This window comes from Lemur catta, chromosome 14 (genome assembly GCF_020740605.2).
Source record: "Lemur catta isolate mLemCat1 chromosome 14, mLemCat1.pri, whole genome shotgun sequence".
Lineage (NCBI taxonomy): Eukaryota > Metazoa > Chordata > Mammalia > Primates > Lemuridae > Lemur > Lemur catta.
In genome coordinates this window covers 57731555-57752714 of record NC_059141.1, presented here as the reverse complement: position 1 = coordinate 57752714, position 21160 = coordinate 57731555, and the positions used below count along the sequence as shown (strand labels likewise).

At 54.7% G+C, this 21160-nt stretch overlaps 1 protein-coding gene across 1 annotated transcript in view; it reads right to left on the bottom strand.

Moving 5' to 3' along the window:
- The window catches only part of GRID1 (glutamate ionotropic receptor delta type subunit 1), a 668927-nt gene that overhangs the window by 453929 nt on the left and 193838 nt on the right, over positions 1-21160 (bottom strand). The window contains exon 4 of the mRNA XM_045568241.1: positions 1102-1307. Coding sequence (XP_045424197.1) covers positions 1102-1307 — 206 coding nt within the window. The remainder of the gene's footprint in view (positions 1-1101; positions 1308-21160) is intronic.

Genomic DNA, 21160 nt, shown 5'->3' with positions numbered 1-21160 from the left:
CCAGGGAGACGTGTTCTGGTGAAAGTGCCTGGGGCCGAGGGGACCTCACAGCCTGGCTGACCACCAATGTGAGCCGGGGCCCGACTGGCCAAGCGCATCGGGGCTGCCAGCCAACTGCACCAAATTAAGCGTTCCGAATTTTCAGTTCTCCAGCAGTGGGCTTCGTGCTGGCTCCTGATGCATGAGGCAGCATGTTGAGTAATAATCAATTAGAGGGGAGCAGAGTAAGCAGGCAAACTACAGCAGATGAAATTAGTATAATGCTTCATTCTACTTTCGATCAGAGAGGACAACAAGGTGGTTCGGTCTTTCAGACAATCTGCAGGGAGCACTCGGCTGCCCCGTGACCCGTTCGGTCCACCCTGCTCCCAGGAACGCCACACCCCCAGCTCACCGCCCCCGCCACACGGCCACCGAGGCCAGAGAGAGACCTGCCAACCCCAGCTTGTCACCTCTCTGCCATTAGACCACTGGGGCGGCACCAAGCAGCCAGCTCATAGAGTACTTCCAGTTTGTATGTTCTCAAATTAATGGATTCTCTGTTGAACTAGAGGGCCCTGTCTTCATTAGAAGGTCCCAATCCCTAACAGAGATGTTTTTAAAAGAAACAAACACTGATTAGTCCAAGCACCAAAAATATAAGCATGCAGAATGTATCCTGCGACAGTATGCAACAGACACCTCCTCCAGGTGCTAACAAATCCCCAGGCAGACCTGCCCACCTCTGCAGAGAGCTGGAAATGTATTTTATCCCTAGAACTTACACCTGTCGACAAAGAGAGGAAAATTAAAAAGAAAAAAAAGAACCAGCCTGAGTTTTGCCTCAGAAGTCTCTGGCGGTGCCTTGTAGGCAGGCTTCCCTCCGGCCGTCCCTCAGCCTCTCGGAGTCTGGGCAGGCCCTGGGTCACCTGGCGGGAACCAGGCAGGAGCCAAGTCATGCTCAGCGTTTCCCCCGTCATGGTGGTGTGCTGTGGGCCGAGCACCCGTGGGCCCCGTGTCCGTTTCAGCTTTGCGCAAGAGGGCGGTGCCCTGCAGCCCACCTGGGCCATGCCCTGTGGCGCCCTGGGCACCAGGCCCTGCAGCCCGGGCCCCCCGACCTACCTCGTTGATGAAGGAGTGAGCTCCCTGGGGGCTGAGCAGCAGGATGGCGCGGCGCAGCGTGTCCCTGTAGCGGTTCAGCTCCTCCGTCTTCATAGTGGTGAAGAGGCTGGTGAACACGTGGCTGATGTTCTTGTCCACCTTCTGCAAAGAGACGTCAAGGCCCAGCCGCGAGGCCTGGTCCAGGAAGCTCTGGAGCCCACGGATATCTGAGCGGCGGGAGAAGAGGAGGAGGAGAGAATCTTCCGTAAGTGGGAAGGGCGCCGAGGAAGGTGTCTGCCTGTCACGCTCCCCACCCATGCGGCCACCGCCAGAAACGAGGGCTCCAGCCTGCCTCAGCAGTCCCCTGAACAGAGGGTGTGGGATGTCCATTTAGACCCAACAGTCCTCACCAGTGCCCGGCCTGAGTGACCACCTCCCACCACTGCGAGCCCACTCTGCCATCCGACAAGTCGTGTGGCCAGAACGTGCCGTTCACGATGAGCCCCCCTTCTCTCCCCGTGCGGGCCCAGTGCCCGCAATTCTGTCCTCCAGCCTATGTGTGCTGGTGGGCCCTGGCCCCGGCGCCCGGCTGCTCCACACAGCTGAGGCTTCTTGACCCTCGAGGGTGACATGAGGCCACGGACTGTCCTGATGGGGCCGGCCCAGCCTCAGGAACCCCCTGTGCCAATCCTATGACCGCACAGCCTGCACCACAGCACCCCTGCCCTGAGGCTTGGGATGCTGTCTTGCTTCGGGGACCTGATTTTCCTTGATGAAACATTCCTCCCACCTCTTCCCAGCTGGGGTGACTCTCACCTCCTGTCCAATCAGAAGCTCACACGCTGATTGGTTCAGGGATGGGCGGGGGGCCCACGGTGGCCCACTAAGACTCCACTCTGGCACTTTGGTGGCACCCCTGGGTCAGAGGCTTGCCAGAACCAACTACCAGGGGATGGAGGTCGGAGGGGAACCTGGAGCCCAACTTTACTGCTCACTGGTACAGACCTATCCTTGTGAGGGCGGGTGGGGGGGACTGAATTTTTTTTAACCAGGGCCCAAATCTTTTCTTAGCAGCAGCCCTACAAAGCCATCTGGCTTCACCAAAGGGAGAGATGCCTATGAATGGAACCAGCAGAGGCGAGCAGGTCTAAGAGCAAGACACAGTTCTGATGACGTCATTGAAGCCTCTGTGTCCATCTGTGTCTAAAGCCTGTTTCTCCTGAACGTTTCAGTTCCATGAGCCAATGAATTCCCTTTCTTGCCTAAGCTGGGGCATTGGCAGCCCAAAGTCTCCACCCATAGGCCACTTTTTCAAAGCTCGGGTGTTTCCTTCATGTGACCCATCCTTGCATTGCACCTCCCGAAAGCAAGACCCGTACCTGAGTCACACCCTCCAAAGGATGCTCTGGGTCTGCCCAGATTCCACGAGCCTGTACCCCCCGCACACAACCTGGGTGCCCAAAGGCAGAGTCCAGCCCATCTAGGCACAGAGAATCCAAATCAAAGCCAACTGCTGATTCAACCAGATTTTGTTCCCAACCAGTTCCTCTCCAGAACTTTCTCTCTGTGTCCATTCCACAGACTCCCTGAGCAGGGACCGCGCAAGCTGCTGCCGGGGTCCCCAGGCCACCTGTCTTGCAGGAGGACAGGCTCACCAGCAAGTCTAGTTCCAGCAGGACTATGTGATTGGAGCCACCATGGAGAACCACACACGGTGGCAGGGAAGACAGCAGAGCACCACGGCAGTCACTGCTGGCACTGGGGGCTCCTGGTCCCCACACAGGGGGAAGCCCGAGCACCTGCCATGAACTCTGACACTCAGGACTTAGTACAGTCCTTTAAACACTGTGGCAAATCACCCATCCCCTTGGAGCCTGAAGGGCTCCTCTGTAAAATGGGGATAAAATTCACCAACTACCATTTTCGTAGGACTCTGAGGAACCAGAGTTCCCGTGACAGCCACCTGCTTGTGTCTCAGGGAGCCAACCTCCTGATGGTCCACAGCAAAGGCACGGCAGTGTCCAAATAAGAACCTTGGGAGCCCTTCTAGAGATGGCAGATGTGTGACTGACATTCAAGCCCACGGCCTCCGTGTTGCAAGCTAGCCATGACCTCGGCCTGCCCTTGTCGGTCCGCAGCCTGGCCCCTGGAGCACAGCCAGGCACCCAAACCCACTTGCTCAGCAAATCACAGGGGTCTCGGTGTTGCTCTGCCCACCAAGTCAGACAGGAAGGAGATGCCAGGTAGCAGGAAGGGCCATCTCTACCCAGCCCCAGGGCTAGGACAAGGTGGCCTTGCACAGGGCTCCCCCAAAATGAGGAAAGGTAACCAGCTGAGGACCACACAGTGCCCTACACCTGCCCCAGCACCCGGGTCCCAGAATGTCAACACCCAAAACTCTTGGGTTCCCAGAGAGGCCATTCAGTCGCCCCCTCATCCTGCTCAGAATCCTGGAGATCTGTAGCCCCAAAGCCTCTTGAAAGAAAAGGTGAAGAGGTTAAAGACCCCCTCTGAACCGATCAGAAGGAGAGGCAGGGCAAATGTGCAGAGGGCTCAGGAGACCCACCTAGAAACACCCAGCGCTGGCATCAGCCCCAGGCCCTGCTCCCATCACGACACACTAAACTGGGGAAGGCTCAGCACCAAGCAGCTGCCCGAACCCGAACCAGCAGTGGGCTGCAGTGCCAGGAACAAAACAGCCCTCCACGGCGCCAGTGAGGACTCGCCCCTAGATCTGGGCTGTCCAATAATCCAGCCACTAGCCAGACATGCCTATTCAGATTTAAACTTCAATTGATTAAAATGAAACACAATACACATTTAGTTCCTCAGATCCACTAGCCACACTTCAACTACCCAAGAGCCACATCGGGCTGGTGGCTAGCACGTTGGACAGTGCAGGGGTAGATTATACACAAGGGATCATTGTGAAAGTCCTGTTGCACCCAGCATGGTGTAAACAATGTTCTCAAAAAAGGCCAACTGACTTCCTTCAGGCTCCTCGCAATGGCCTCCCTACTCCCAGGCTCTTTGTCTCTTTGAAGACCCTGCCTGGGCCACGTGACCTGCTTTGCCTATGGGACAGTAATACACTTGTTGCAGACAGAGAGGTTTGAATAAGTGTTTGTGCACTTTCCTTTCTGCTCTTGGGCCCTGTCACTGCCATGAGCACAGCCCGGGCCGGCCCCTGAAGGGATGTGCAGACACACGGAGAAGAGTCGGGCCGGGCCCAGGCAGCCACCCCAGCCACGTGCCGGCCAAACTCAGACGCACGAGTGAGCCCAGACCAGCACAGCCCAGTTGACCTGTAGACTCATAAAAAATAACAAATGACTGCTGTTCTAAGCCACCAAGTTTTGGGATGGTTTGTTTCCCAGCAATAACTGATAGACCAAGGTCACTGGATGCGTTGTATCTGGTGTAGTTCCTGAAAGCCTAAGTGAAAGGGCAGGGCCTGTGTGGTAGAAAGTCACCACACCACAGCTCACCCATGACGCCGTCCACATGGGGCCGTGTACAGGCCAGCCAGGGCGAGGCCACGTGTCCACAGGCCGCTTGTGCAGCTCTGTCCCTTCCCCAGGACACCAACGGTCCTTACTGCCCAGTGGCCTTGGCTAGGACCCAGATCTAAGCACAGCTGACAGGACATGAAGGTGGGACCCAGGCCCCACCATGCACCAGCTCCTGCTTCTCCCCCCACCTTTGAAGGCCACCGTGAGTCTCTAATGGGACAGACTGACCATGTCTGCAGAGTGGGCCTCTCTGCACATTTACATGAGTGTGTGCACCTGAGGGCTTGCACAGGCCTGCAAGTCTGGCAGGGCCACTTGTGGGGCCCTGGGGACCTCACACACCATGCCAGCATGGCCAGTCCCCTCAGGATGGGGACAAAGTCCCTTTCAGCCTCCTCCCTGACATCCCTGTGCCTAAAACCAAAGCAATAGACAGAAACATTTCATGTCCTCAGGGAATAGCAGGTGCCACGGGCAGGTGGCAACTGTCTTGGGACCCACAAGTACACATAAGGACACGCACACACAGAGAACACAAGCCCTCAGAACCCCCGCACAGCCTTGGCTACCGTATTTCTGGCATCCGTTCGGGCAGCTCCTGACGGGACAGAGCCGTCAGCGAGAGTTTAAGCTCCCGTCAGCGCTGGCTTCTCTCACTGGAAATTAGTGATGCAGGCTGAGGGCGGCACTCCCCAGGGACTGCGGTCGCTGGCCACAGCCACCTGCTCCCACTTGCAGCTCTCAGCCCCCTTTCCCTGAAGCTCTTGGTCAGCTTCACGGGGTGGGCGCGGGTGGCAGGGAGCGGCGCAGAGCACAGCCCAACTTCCCAGCCCTCCTGCTCAGGCCCGGGAATGGGCCACGGAGTCCCACTCCGCCCACAAAAGTCCTTTCCTCCCTGTAAGATTTCAGGATTGCAACACCTCCCTGCCCCATCCCTGAAAAGAGCCACTATCCGCTGTTGCTCCAGAGAATCCCCCAAGAGGGTAGAGCAGGGACAGAGCTGGGCTGCTCCCCTGGGCAGCAGAGCGGGCTCCCCGGAGTCCCCCGGCTCCCGCAGCATTCTGGACCTGGCCCCGGGCCCTCCCCAGCAAGCTCCCCGTGCAGACCGACCGTCCTCATGGACGCGGCTGCCCCCGCCCGGCGCACCCCCTGGGAGGGCTGCTGACTGGGGCCACATCGGGCCTCACGTCAGCCCTCCCCGTGACAGAGGCCCACGGCCACCGGCTCTCTGAGACAGGAGGAGAGGCGTGAACTGTGGAAAAGGCACTGGCCACCCCACAGCAGGGAGAGGCTCCCAGGAGAGGGGTCCTTCTGCCCGGAGAAAGGAGGCAGCTCAGGGAACGTGGGCAAGTCCGTGCCCGCAAGAATGTGTTGGGACAGTGCCCCAGGACAGGCCCCGGGGTCACTTCTTCCCTCCCAGCCACCCTGCGCCTCCTCGGGCCCTCAGGGGCCTGGTCACCAGAGGTCTTTCCAAGACCCAAACCTGACCAAGTCCTCCCGCCGACGCTCCCCCATCCCTCTCTGACATTCGCCAAGAGCGCTCTGTGCCAGTCCCTCCCCGGGCGCTGGAAAACAAAACTGAATGAGCCCACAGTGTTCCTGCTGTCGGGGAACTTACATTCAGGAGCTGAGAACAGGCCAGAACAAATAAACGGTGGGATAAATAGATAATTTCCAACAGTGACAAGAACTCCGAAGAAAATAGATGTTGGGCTGGAGGGGACCGTGGGGGTGGAAGTAAGAAAGGCCCTGCGAGGACGTATCCACAAGGAGGAGGCAGCTCTGGAAACCTCGCAGGAAAGAACATTTCAGACAGAAGAGACAGCACATAGAAAGTTCCTGAATGAGGCCAGGCGTGGTGGCTCACACCTGTAATCCTAGCACTCTGGGAGGCCGAGGCAGGAGGATCCAGAGTGCCCGGCCTGTGCCCGGCCCTCCTTGAAGCCCTCTCCTTCCTGGGCTCCCAGCACTGTGTGCCCCTCCTCTCGCCCCTCCTCTCCCCCATTTCCCTACCTCCTCCCGTCACACGTCCCCATCACGTTCCCACTCACCTGGGCTTCCCTCCGGTATCACCAGCCACGTCTATACTCACGTCCGCAAGATGTAACAGGCACTAACAAGGCCCACATCCTGGGCCGGCTGAGGCCTCTCAACTTTGCCTCCTACACATCTCCTGAGTCCATCCCCACTATCCCTTCTGAGGTCCAAGCACCACCTGTTCCCTGGGACTTCTGCAACAGTGTCCCGCAAGGGTCCCTGACCCTGGCATGTGCCCTCCAATGTACTCCGCCAGAATGTTCTCTCGAAGTCATATCTGCCCATAACATAACCCTCTTCTAAACCTTCAACAAATAACACAATTTATTTAAAAGTTGCCCAGAAGGTCAGGCTTGGTGGCTCACACCCATAATCCCAGCACTTTGGGAGGGTGAGGTAGGAGGATCACTTGAGGCCACGAGTTTGAGACCAGTCTGCACAACATAGTGAGACCCCGTCTCTACAAATAATAAGAAAAATCATCCAGACATGGTGGTGTGCGCCTGTAGTCCCAGCTGCTCAGGAGGGTGAGGCAGGCGGATCTCTTGAGCCCAGGAGTTCGAGGCAGCAGTGGGAGCTATTATTGTGCCACCGCACTCCAGTCTGGGCAACAGTGTAAGACTTTGTCCCGGGAAAAAAAAAAAGTTTCCAAGAAATTAATATCCTCAAAAGCATCAATCAATCAGATTGCAAACAAAGAAAAAACCTTCTAGAGACTTTATGGTTGTGCACAAAATAAACTCCAGACATCTTAGCTTGGTATGTGAGAAACTCTGGTCCTAACAGCTTTTTCTGTTTCTGTTCGTGTGACCCTCACCTACTTCCACCACCATCACCCAAACCACAGACCCTGGGCTGCAGGAAAAGAAGCTCTTTGCCCTCCCCAAATACTCTCTCTCTCTCTCTGTCTCTCCACCTGGATTCTCCCAGTTGGGAATTTACAGAGCCCTGCTCCTCCATCAAGACACAATTCAATCATACTTCCCCTCCAACGCCATCTCAGATGCTCAAGGCAGAATTCATGCCTCCCTCAAATTTAACATTATGAAATAATATTAAGAAATAGTAGTAATAATATTAGACAACAACCTACGGGAAGCAGGAACTAGGCCTTCCTCACTTCTCTACCCAACCCCGAAGCTCAGTGCCTAGCACAGGGCAGTAAGAGTCTGCAGAATCAATTGCACCAAAGGAAGATCCAGCCCAAAGCCAGCATGACTTCGACACCCACACGACAACCACGCATCTTGTGGAGGAAAAGCCCCACTAGGCAAGGAACTGAGGTTGCGAAGAATTTTTTTAAATCTAAGGTTATAGCTGTGACTATCGCTCCACTTTTTCTGAAAAAAAAAAAAAATTGGAGAGTAACTGGATATTTTAAATACTTTCTTTCTTAAAAGTAATTGAAGCGAAAGAACACATTTCAAATTCCTTCCCCTACTATTTTCAATTTCCGAGAAAGGCCTGAGCACTCAGAGTACTTATGAAGAATATTTTACCATCTGTAATGCATATATATATATATATACATGCATGAGGCTGCCACCTCACACTCAGAAGAAGTTCATAGTTAGAAGTGTTTTTGGATTATCGGCAAATTTTCCAAAGGCTGAGGAACAACTTTGATATGTAGACTTTTTTTTTAACTTCTTTCCTATCTGGGCCCCCAGTGATAGGCTGTGAATTCCTCCCCAGATGTAGTCGACCCACCATTCAAGTTCATTCCTCGCAGCCCTGCCCAGGCTTCTCTCCTCCTCTACTGCCCACCCCTCCCCACCACCAACTCCAAAGGCCACCATCACTGTCACAGGCAGGGAGCCGCTACGGCAGTGGGTGTGACACGGGCTGGGTCCGCAGGGGAGGAAGCATCCACCTCCCAAGACAGGATCACAAAGACCTACCTGCTGTGGCTCCACTCACAGGTGCCCAGCTGCCCTCTGCCCAGAATCCACTGGGTGCTTCACCTCCCACCGCAGCTTCTCCACTGTGCACGCTCACCCTCCCTTCCTCCCTCCCTCCCTCTTTCTCTCCCCTTCCTCCCTCCCTCCCTCTCTTCCTTCCTTCCATCCTTTCTTACATCCTTCCTCCAGTATTTCCTGAGCACTGTTCTGGGCCAGGCCCTACACTGGGCACTAGAGCGGCAGAATTTTAAAACTTCACAGCCTTGTGCTCAAGGAGCTCTTGGTCCTAAGGGTAAGACTGACCCTAAGAAAGGAGCGGCTCCCTTCTGCCACTTACTGTGCACCTCCTATATGCCAGCATGTGTTCTGTTTGCAGACTGCAATTCATGACTAAATTAATTCCTTGCCATCAATCCATGTTGGCGACACTCTATGGGAGTCAGGCGGGCACCGAGCAGGCCCAGGGGCAATTCAGCAGAAGGAGGAGTGACGACGTATACATGCGGCACACAAGGTGGTGCTCAGTAAAATTGGAAGCAGGCCTCTCCCTGTCATGGGGTGACAAGGACCCCCAGAGCCCAGGCAGGGGCTGTGTCCAAGTGAGAATGGTAGCGTCCTGCCATCCTCAGCAGCACTGGGCCACTGCTCTAAGTCTTCCTGCCGAGGGTCTCATCTCGGAGGGAGGCCTCCCCTGTCCTGGTTATAATTCCAGCTGCCCAGATAAGAAGTTAGGCAGGCCTGGCCCTGAGGGTCCCCCAGAGCGATACCCCATCCTCCACCCCAAAACATCCCTGCCCTCTGTATTAACCATATCTTTGCTTTTCTGATGCTCTGACATCTGGGGACTTGCTGACCCTGGAGGGCCTGTTGCTCCCAGCATGTTAGCCAATTCCTAGAGGCAGTAAACAACTTGCCCCAGAGCTCTCCTTTTACATGCAGACCAACCAATCCTGAGCCCAGACTCCTAACCACCATTCTTACTGGGGTCTCATTCTCAGGGCCGCTACACACCTGCCCTAATACCCCAAGGCCAGGAACCAGACAACCAGGGACATCAGAGCCTGCTGAAATTATTCAAACCAGCCAATCCCAAGCCTGCTTATCCTGCCCGCCTCTTCCTTCCCCCAGAAACCATGGCAAAGGCTGTCACCCACAGCTCCCTCTCCCTCCGCCGCCCATTCCTGGTGGCCCAATAGCAAGGCATGCCCTCCTCTCTGGGGACCTGTGAGTATACCAGACCATCTTTTCAACACTAATCATCTCTTGCTCTGTGGGCCTTGCCATCCCTAAATAATAATAAAACCTATATTAAAACTCCCATGCTCACTACATCACTATTCACAATAGCCAAGTTAAGGAAGCAACCTAAGTGTTCACCACCAGATGGATGAATATGTACACGATGGAATGCTATTCAGCCTTAAAAAAGAAGGAAATCCTGCCATTTGCAACGGCGTGGACAAGACTGGAGACATTATGTGAAGTGCGATAAGCCCGGCACAGAAAGACAAATACCGCATGATCTCACTTACGTATGGAGTGTGAAGAAGCTGAACTCAGAATAGAGAATAAAATGGTGGTTACCAGGAGCTGGGGGGCAGGGTGTTGAGATTGTTCGTCAAAGGATGCAAAATTTCAGTAAGACAGGAAGCATAAGTTCAAGAGATCTATTGCACAAATGATGACTACAGTTAATAATAATATATTGCGTATTTGAAAATTGGCAAAAGAGTAGGCTTTAAGTGTCCTCACCACAAAAAAGTGAGATAATGAGTATGTTAAATAGCTTGAATTAGCCATTGCACAATGTATATACATATCAAAACATCACGTTGTATACCATAAATATACACAACTTTTGCTTGTCCAAAGAAAACCCCAAAAAACCCACCCTCTTCCATGATGGCCTGGGATGCAGAGCTGGGAAAAGGGCACAGAGAAGCAGCCCCACTGGCCACCCCCCAGGGGTGTATGGAATAGGCACAGGCCTGGGTTGGAATCCCACCCCTCACTAGCTAGGCAACCACCTCTCTGAGCCCATTTCTTCTTCTGCAAAACAGAGCTAACCCCACCCTCCTCGCAGGAGCCCTCGGATTCTCGGGTGACGGGCAGACAGCACAGCTGGCGCAGCGCGAGATAGATGCTCAGCGCTGTCAGCTCCCTCCCAGCCTGCTCATCAGCACAGGGAACGCCCCCAAAAGGGCTCCCAAATGAGCAAATCATCTCTCTTGTTCTGGAGGCTCATCAAGAAGGGAGGTGCCGTCCTGACACAAAAGAAGACTAAAAAGGTCGTCTCTCCGTCTGTGATAATGGAAATTCCAAAGTGGTAAAGTGGCTGAAGGGGAAGGTCTGTCACTGAAAACTCCCTGAGAAACGAAACAAGTTTCTGCCTCTAGTAAGGGCTGAGGGTACCCAGGAGCCTTCCGCTCAGATGGGTTTCAGAACCCCCCGCAAAGCTGGGCGGGGGCAGACACAGGACAGGGGAGTGGGCCATCTGGATGGATCCTGGTGGTCACATTCACACCGTGTGTTCACACATATGCCACTTCAGACATGAACATGAACATGCTCTGCATAAGCCGTACCCACGCCCCCTGCCTGGGGCCCTGGCAAGGGAGGGCATGGATTGATCAGAACGTTTTCCGTTTCTCACCAAGCCCTATTCCTTCCCATTTGAAAAAACAAACAGAAGGGAAAAACATGTTAAATAATCAGGCTGGAAGATCGAGATTAAAAACAATTTAAAATAAACGTCTACTCTGGCACTTTGGAAAAAACATACCACGCTGCATTAAGTGCTTTGAATTAAGTAAATTACACCAAGTAACTAATTTACATAATGATCAAGATTTGCATTTTACACATGTTATGATGAAAATGGGTTTATAAAATAATTCTTCACCAAATTCTGTTCCAAGCTGGGTTCCAGTATTTGGCTAAAATTCTGTGGTGTTTATCTGCTACTGTCTTTCATGTTTCAAATCTCTGGCTCCTTCAATATTTTCTTTTAATCTGGCAGGTCCCTTATTCCCACTGCAATAAATAGTCCCTTTGATTTGCAATTCCCTTCTGTCAACTGAGTGAGATCATATTTTAAAAGGATCCATAATATGCTAATGATTTTTAGAATTTTCACAAATAAAATTTGATGTCCCTGTCACCTTTCACTTAAGCAGTATTTGGCATTGATTTTAGCAGTTCTTCTTCTAAGAGTTGTAAGGATGGTTTCCGAAGTCCTGCTGTTTTGATGCCATTTCTTCAGGATGGGGAATTGGCACAGTGTTTCCCAACAGGCCCCTCAGTGCAGGAGTGGGACGCTGGCTGGACGCCCCAGCAGGGGGCTGGGAACAGCCCCCCAGGAGAACGGCCCCAGCCTCAGGAGAACACTCCTCAGCTGAGGTGCCCGGTGCCCCAAGCCTGGAGCCAAAGCTCCTCTCCCCTGGCTGCTGGGTGCTCAGATGCTTCACTGCCATTTCCCTCCTCCTCTCTCAGCCTGCGAGGAAGGCTTGCCGTCCCATTTGACATGAGAAAACTAAAGGCCAGAGAAGTCAAGCCCTCCGTCAACACCAGACAGCGACGAGCCACGCCACTGCTCTGAGGGAACGCTGGACGTTTTCCTGGACTTCGCTCTCATAGAGATAAAATCCCAGAGCAAATCTAGATGAGGAATTGGGAAACTTGGAAGTATTTACCCAAAATAGCCACCTTTGAACTTCCGAGGGGCCCCAAAGTGAACGTCTTTGGTTTTTGTTACTGCCACAGCCAGATGACCTCTCTCCGTGGTGTGGCGGGACCAACGACAGAATAAACACAATGGCATGTTATGGGTTGAATGTTTGTGCTCCCCCAAAATCCACATGTTGAAATCCGAACTACCAGCATGATGGTGTTAGGAGACGTGGCCTTTTGGGAGGCAATTAGGCTGTGAGGGCAGAATGCTCCTAATTGAGATCAGTGGACTTATAAGAAAGAGAGAGATTCGAGATCTTTCTCTCTCCACCCAGTGAGGATACAGCAAGAAGACGGCCATCTGCAAACCAGGAAGGGAGCCCTCACCAGACATCAGATCCGGCACCTTGATCTCAGGATTCTCAGCCCCCAGACCGTGAGAAATAAACGTGTGTTGCTGAAGCCACCCAGCATAAGCTATCTTGTTATGACAGACCACGCTGGCTAGTACACAGCACGTGCTTATTAAGGTCTCACTTTGTGCCCGGCACTACACTAAGTGATTAGCATACACTGTCTCATTTAATCCCCACAACACCCTCATGTCTTGCCCTCACTCATCCAGCCAGCAAGAAGTAGGGCTGGGGTTCAAACCCAGGGCCTTTACTTCAGAGCCTGAGCTCTTTAGCCACATTCACCAACAAGCCAAAGGCACCTGGGAAGGGTAGCAAGGAGGCAGGTCTGCAAACCTGACCGCATGCAGGTGCTGAGCTGGGAGCCTGGCACACACACTTCACCTGAGCCTGCGTACCCCTAGGGAATTACCAGACTATGCCCATTTCGCAGACAAATCACCAGCTCATAACAGAGCTGCGATCCAACCTCAGGTCTGTCTGCTCTCTGCCCACCAAGGCAAGGGAAGCCCATCCCCACCCCAGGCCTGCAGAACGGCCGTCCCAGGCACATAGAGCTCCAGAGAGACCATGCGGCACCCTGGTCAAGCACCGTGGTCTAGCTTTTAAGAATGGCAAGAAGATGAAAATGTGACGCATGCCATTATCAGCTGTTAATTTGCAATCAGTATTAATAACTGACATTACACAGTGAACTGTAGCATCACTCTAAGGAAAAGCTCATAATATTAGAAACAGCAGCCCCAGCTGAGTTGACTTGGAAGCAACCCGGGGCCGGGCTCCACGTCGCAGATCTGCCCAAGGGCTGCCAGGAGCTGTCAACCACCCACCAAGCAGCCCCTCCTGATGCCCGGGACCAGCAGTGGCCCAGGTGTGTGAGGGGCTGCCCTGGTTACTGCCCACACCTCCCTCCTCCCCAGTGACAAGGTTATGGGACGGGCCCACATTCACCCCCTCACTCCGGCTTTCTCCAAGCCCATGTCTGTGCCTAGCCAGGCCAGGCCTCGTGGTGGATGCTAGAGAGACAGATGAGACACTGTCCCCACCTCACAGGAGCCCAGCAGGAAAGAGACCAGCAAGCCATACTTGAGACATGCGGGAAGTGCATGGAAAGGGTCTGGTCACCCAGGCAGTGTCAGGAGAGGAAGGTCTCAAGAGAGCCTTCACGGGGCAGGGAGTTGGGCTTTGTGGGATGAAGTCATTTTCTGCAAAGACAAGAGAGGGAAGAGTATTCCAGACTAAGAGGACGTTAGGATCAAAGGCTCATATGATAGACCCCAAGGGCCCGTCTGAGGAAACTTTGGATGGTTCTGTTCGGGTATGAGGGGAATGGGACCGGGCGTGCCCCCCTAGGAGGATGGCCACGGTGGCATTTCTGCACAGGAGGGGTGTCAGGACACCTTGCCTGTTACCTGACACCAGGGCCTGTGGCCCCAGCCAGGCCAAGCCCACTCTCCCGCCCACTACAGGTCAAGTCTCAGAGGAAGGACAGATGACAGCAGAGTCACTGCCCTGGAGGGTGCCCTGCCGTCCACTCTGAGCCTGAGCACCTGCCACAGCCTGAGCAGCGGCTGCCGGGCTCTTACAGAGGCCATTTCAGGGCAGGGCTGTGGCTCCCAGGGCGTGGGCTCTGGGGACAGACACACGGGAGATGGGCTCACCCATGGCTGTCTCTGGCTTAGGCATGTCTCGAGTGCCCTGAGCCTCAGTGGTTACCTCTGTAAAATGGGCAGAGAGAGGCCTCCTAGCGATAGGACAGCAAACAGGAAGATGGACATAGAGCACCTGGGACGGAGCCGGCATGTGGGGTGGGCTCGGAACAACAGGCCGTCGTCCCCGGTGGCACCTCAGCCTCCTGTGTCTCGCCGGCCCTGGCCCAGGAGGCTTCTGTCTTCACAGCTTCCCACTGACCTCATGACAAGTGTTCTTTAAATTACGTATTTAATTCACATAATTACTCTCTGATATTTACTCAGGTTTAATTTGTTTCCTCTGGAACCTGCCTCTGAAGAGGCAGTGCCAACCAGGGCTGGAGGGAAGCCGTGGCCAGCGGCCTGCAGATGCCACCACCCCAGGCTGGGGGCCTCCCAGATGCTTCCTCTGCAGAAGGGCCCACTCTGCCTGAGCTCCAGGGCCAGGTGGGTGCCAGGTCAGGTGGCATCACGGCCCTCACAGAGCTTACAGTAGGAGGAAGAGGCAGGTAAACACCTGCCCAAGGGACAACTCCTCTGCCCAGGAGGAAGTGTGGGCAGTGCCAGGAGGGGGCAGGCCAGAAGCCCTCTGCCCAGGGCATGGCGGGGAACGGGCCGAGCGACATCGGGCTGTGCTGGAGTCTGGCTGGCCAAAGAAGCCTTCCCTCAGAGGGCAGTGGGTGTGAAGATGGCATTGCCAGGGCCCTCCTTGTGGCAGCAGAGAGGGGCCCCAGGGGTGGACTAGAGTCCAAGGCAGGGCAGACCGTGGAAGGACTGAAGGAGGCCGGGGCAGTGTGGACATGCCCTGGGGTGGAAGAAAGGGTTTGATTCGGAAAATTCCATTTGGCGGTCCTGCAAGGACAAAGGCCTGGAGGCTGTGGGAAGCCAGGGCCGTGGCCCAGGCAGGACCCAGCAGAGCCTGAGCACAGGTGGGCAGAAGCGCCATGGGGAACAGGAGGCGCCCTTGGCTGCAGAGAAGGAGGAAGAGCAAGGAGCAGGGGTGACGTATGCGGGGCCATGCCTGCCAGGGCCAGAGGGTGGGAGGCCCGTGACGGGGGGGGCACGGGGCGCAGGGGACGGGGCCCTCCGCCCGATGCTGGCGCAGAGCAAGGCCTCCCGACTCACCCGCACTCACGCACACACTCACGCCAGCGTGCTGGAGCCCCTGTACCGCCTCATGAGAGCCTAGTCTTACATTTTCAGGAATTTGTGCGCCGGCTATTAAACACAGCCACTATAAATTAAATTATATAAACCTATAATTAAACAAATTATATTACAAACAAAATTGATAAATACACAAACTCATCACTCCCTAATTATTTCACTGTATTTTACTACATCTGTGTCCTGGAGGCTGTTAATGTCCATCCCAGCTGAAATACACGACGACATGAGGGTGCGTCGTCTCTTCCCAACTCTGCGTCCAGGGACATCACGTCGCTCAGAAGCAGCCACGGCGGGAGGATTTCACCACCGAAATCAGCAACACGACAAATCAGGGCTTTTGTTTTTCTTGGAGAGTTGGTTGTCGAATATTTACTAGCACGTCACAGCCCACATATTCACACATGTTCATACCCCCACATGCATATACATGCGTGCACACACACTCACATACGTCAGCACTCAACTCACACGTACACACACACATGCACACACTCACATGCACACACTCACACTCTCTTACACATGCACCAGCCTTTTACCTCCCTGACATCACCCAGATCATCCGAAGCCATATCCCACATCCACCCACAGGGAGGGAGGACGGAGGCTGCTGTGGGCCTGAGGTGCCCCGGCTCGCCCTTGGCCCTGCACCCTCCGCTGGCCCCAAAGAGCTGATTTCTCCAAAGCTGTGCCTGCTGCTGCCTCCCCACGCTGTGGTGGGACAGTGGCAGTGGAGCCTCCGCGCCTCACCTCGGTGGTTAGAAAGCAAGATGACGGACAGCAGAAGTCAGTCGTAATGGGGCTGGAGGAAGAACGGGGTGACGAGGCTGGACGCCCGGCCCACACAGCCAGGCCGGTCTGGGAGCAACATAGGTGGCCAAGGGCCTCTGCAGCCCCACATACCTCAGCCTTCAAAACATCCCTGCTAAGTCCCCAAATTAAACCCACATCTATATTAATTAACAGCCAGGATCTGCAGGCTTAATGGGGCTGCCTGCCCATCCATCAAGCACTCCTTACCTCCCGCCAGAACCTCTTGGGCCAGATTACAAATGGGACGCATGGTGGGGGCCGGAGAACCAGGGTATTATCCTGAAATATAATTTGAACTTTCCTTCCAAAATACCATCCTCGAGCCGATCCATCACACGCCCGCACCCACCCAGGCCCAGCACAAACGAGGGCTGGACGGTGGGGCCATCCATCACCGGCCGCCGGAGGGCCTGGAAATGCCAGGGCTGCTCGTGGGCTTCAAGGAAGGCTCAGACAACAGGACTAATAGTGTGACCCATGTCAGTGTGGTGGGGCCACAGCAATGGGAACACAGCTACCAGGACCAACACCATTCCTCCTCCTCCTCCTCCTCCTCCTCCTCCTCCTCCTCCTCCTCCTCCTCCTCCTCCTCCTCCTCCTCCTCCCAAGGGCAGATGTCCTTCCTAGCAGGAGCTAGAGGCCAGGGGAGCAGGGAAGTGTGCCCCCACTTATGGAACACCGTCTGTGTCCCACACTCTCCTTCATTGCCTCCTCACAGCAAGCCTATGAAGGCAGGATTTTTACTCCTTCCTTACAGATGGGAAAACTGGGGCCCAAAGAGCTTCAGGAACTCAAGTAACAGTGGTTGAGCCATGTCGTCTAACTCTGCCCAGCTCTGCTGCCTCCAGGAGAGTGAACGCAACAGAATGTCAAGCCCCCAGGACCACAGTCCACATCCTGGTCTCCAGGAGGGCCCCTGACTTCCAGGCCAGCCTCCACATCCAAGGGCGTCCACCAGCAGCAGCAGGTGTCTCTGGAGAGTGGCCCAGGATCCTGAGTGTTTTATTCACCACTGCTTATCCCTAGCTCCAAGCACAGAGCCTAGCACATAGTAGCAGCTCAATAAAGTCACATGGGGAAAATGTTTGAATTAACTAACGAAAGGCAATTCTCTGTCCAGGTGGAAGCTCAGATCTAACAGGAGCCACTGGATTGATGCAGAAGAGCACGCCAGGGCTGAGCTGTGCAAACTGAAGAGGAGGGACTGGCAGAGCTGCCATGGTGAGCCGGCCAGGAGCACACACCTGCTCTGCCCACTGCAACCTCTCCAGGAGCAGCAGCCATGGAGACACCCTGGCAGTGCACCAGGCACCGTGCCAAGCCCTGTGTGCTCGCTGTCTTGTTTACTCACCCGAGCAACTCCAGGAGGGCAGTTCTATTTGTAATCCCCATTGTATAGATAGCAAAACTGAGTCTTGGAAAGGTAAGTGCCAATGCCATGATCAAGTCCATGTCAGTCTGACTCCAAAGCACCTGTCCTTAGCCTCTCTGGCATTTAGGAACACGTCTGCTATACAGAAGCCCTCATTACTGGCAGCCCATTCGCCTTCCGGGAAAACCAATAATAAAAATAAATCCACACTCTGCCAGGTGCCCCGTGCCCAGGCCGGCACCGTGGGCCATACAGTTTGCTGAAGGCCAATGGGGGCCCTACAGCTCGGTGACCACTTTGTCAGGCTCAGCCAGGGCCGGTCAGCGGCCAACCTGCCATTCTTCAAGGCACCGACCACGCAGCCTCCTCTCGGGACACCAAATGGCTCTTTCATAACCCACAGCTGCCTTTTTCACCAACTCCGCAAGAGCAATTGGAGATGCAGATTCTGATTCTGAGTCAGAGTTTTCACTGCAATTATAGTGATTTCCAGTTTAGGAGGAAATGAGCACCCCAGAAATCATTTAGAATTAATCCTACCATTCTAGAGTGGCAATAAAACTCTGTAGGAATAAAACATGAGCAGTTCATCACAAGCCTGTTGCCAGGAGAGAAGAGAGACCCGATTGTCTGTTGGTCGGCACAGGTTCCCGGGTCCGTCGGAGGTGTCAAAAGCTCCAGTGGAAGTCCCTCCCTCCCACCTCCACTTCCTTGCCCTTTCCACTGACTGTATACATCAACCCTAAGCGCCGGCAGGTTGACAGCCCTCAGGACTCTCCGGTGGAGGTGGGGGGACGGCAAGAGCAGGGAGCCGTGAATCTCCGCCTGGCCTGAGCTGTGTGCTCCCTGCAAGAAGGTCTGCAGATCCAGGGCAGGTTGCTGGGCTGAGGAGAGGAAGGCAGGGAGACCTCGGGCAGTAGGGTGGGTGCGAGGCACTCAAGGGCAATCAAGCCTGCTGACAGGGAGGACCGAGCTCCCCAGACACCCAGGGCATGGCCCAGGCCCTGCTCTGACCTTCCCAGCTGAGCACTGCCCAGCTAGCAGGCTGGGGGTAGCGTCAGACATGGAGATGGCTGTGTCAAGTGGTAAAGTTAAGAGCACATATAGGTGCTATGTGAACACAAGAGGATGCCTCGCCTCTGTGGAAGTGTGAGCAAAGTAAGGAGAGAGAGGCAACGGATGCAGAGCTTGTTGTCTGCCCAGCATGTTCCTCTTCCTCTAGGAACAACTCCGGCTCTCATTGGGGGAATGCTGCCTTAGCCTGCTCCAATCCAATCTGCGGTTCTAGTGGGGGCTGCCAGCCACAGCATTCTGTCCCCCATGCCCTGGCTACCTCTCATTGGTCCAGGAGAGGTCACATGATTCAGACCAGGCCAATCAGAGCCCTTCCCTGATTTTTTTCAAACTGGAATGAAGAGAAGTCTCACAATATGAGGCCCAGGAAATGACAGCCACCGTGTTGCTTGCCCTATGGAGGAAGCCAGGCTGAGGGAATTAGCCAATATGCAGATGGGGAAATAAAGGGGGAGAAAGCCTTGGCCACATGTGAGTCCCTGACTCCACAGAGCCGGAGGCCCAGACGCCCTCCTGCCCTTTGGCTAAGGTGGCCCCAGCTGGGTTTCTGGCACCCATCTGCCAAAAGAGAACCACAAGAACAAGAGCACAGGAGCTGGAAAATGTGTAACTTATGACAAGTGGTGTCATGTGACAGCAGATGGGGAAGGAAATGTGGGAGGGATGTCTGAAGTCAAGCCCAGATGACCTAAAGTCTCAAAGGCCAGGATGACGGGTCTGTACCAGGTTCCTCAGATGAGAGGGGCCCCAGAGTTGCAGAAGCACAAACACCGGGTGGGGCCAGCAGCCGTAGACTGGAGAGGGCTGCAGCGAGGAGTAGAAGCTGCTGTGATTGAGAGCAAGAGGGGATGGCAGCCAGGGCCCAGGTAGGGGCACTGGGAATGGACACGGGGAAGGAGGAGAGGTGCTTGGGGGCAGGGTGGACAAGCTGACCCACTGGATGGCAAGTGGGGAAGGAGGAGGCCAGGGTGACTCAGAGGCTTCTAAACTGGATCTCGAGAAACATAAGAGTGGCAATTTCACAGATTCCTGAAAGTGAATCCACAAAAGAGAGGAGAAGGAACAAGTTTAGGAAGGAAGCCATGAGTTCTACTGGGGCCTGTTGACCGTCAGGTGTTGGAGCACATCCTAATCAGAGGCTTGAAAACTTGGGTCTGAAAAAGGTCAAGGGAAGATGTGGTTTGTGGTGTCCTCAGCACAGAAGAAAAACTGAAGCTACAAATGTGGATGCTGGCCCAGGAAGAAAAACAGCAAGAGCGATGAGGGCTGAGGACAGGGGGTGAGACCCAGAAGGCAAATGCCCCCAAAGCAGGAGAAGTAGGCACTTCAAGAAAGCAGGGTGTCCAAGACCACTGAGTGTTGGAGGGATCAAGGGTGATGAGCCCCCAAAGGTGCTGCCTGCGCCACGTGCACTGACAAGGCCCCCAGAGAACTTCAGTGGGGTGACAAATGAAGAAACACAAAGGAGTTGTATGTCATGTTCAACCTTTTCTCTCTCAAAACATGATCTTTTTTCTCCTGCAGGAGGGTCACCTGCAGGACCCCCTCCAATGGGCATTTCCCAGTGACCTAAGTCCTTAGGCCACCTCTGTGGTCCCCATGGAAGAAAGCAGCTGGGGAGTCCAGGGAGCGACAGTGAGGTAACCTAGGGATAACCTGGAATCTGCTTGTAAATGCAAGCTGACAGCGAGCTGTCAACGAAGGTATCATCATCATCCTCTCCGTAAGTATCAGTCATTAGTGGTGGCATCCCCAGGACTGCCCACCACTGACGGGGCCATTGCATCTAACCGTAAGGGAAGCTGTGTGGGGTCTGAATCCAGCTGTCCCCGCAGGCCAGCTGGGGTCTCCCCTGAAAGGATGCCGGGGCCCCTGAAGCACAGGAGCAGCATAGCCTACCAGTAACAGTCACCCCAAGGAGCCCCATAGAAACAGCAAGTGTTCTCGGGATTTCTTCTCACGCCAGACTGCTGCCCACCAATCTTCCCTCAACCAGACTTGTCCCCCTAGCCCCGTGTTTCTGCCCTGACACACCCCTGCTCACCAACCCCAGGCCTCCCTGGTCCCTACAGAGAAGTCCCATTCATCAGCCACAGACTGAGCTCTCTGATACAGAAGGGGCCTGGCCTTGGCCGTCAGACAGCCCTGGGCCCCAGTCTTGGCTTCACCCGCACGGGCTATGACATCTCTAACCTCTCTGCGCCTCCATTTCCCCACCGATGAAAACGCTGATTAAAATTAAAAGGGGATTTATATCTACATCAGAGGGTTGTGAGAATTTAGTGAACCATGTCAGGCATTTCACACAGGTGCCCAGTGAATAGCAGCCACGGTGACCACAATCAGAAACTGCCCGTCCTGGACTCGCACCCACGCAGGCAGCGGCGGACGTGCCCCAGCCCACACGGGCTCTGCCCCGCACCCTGAC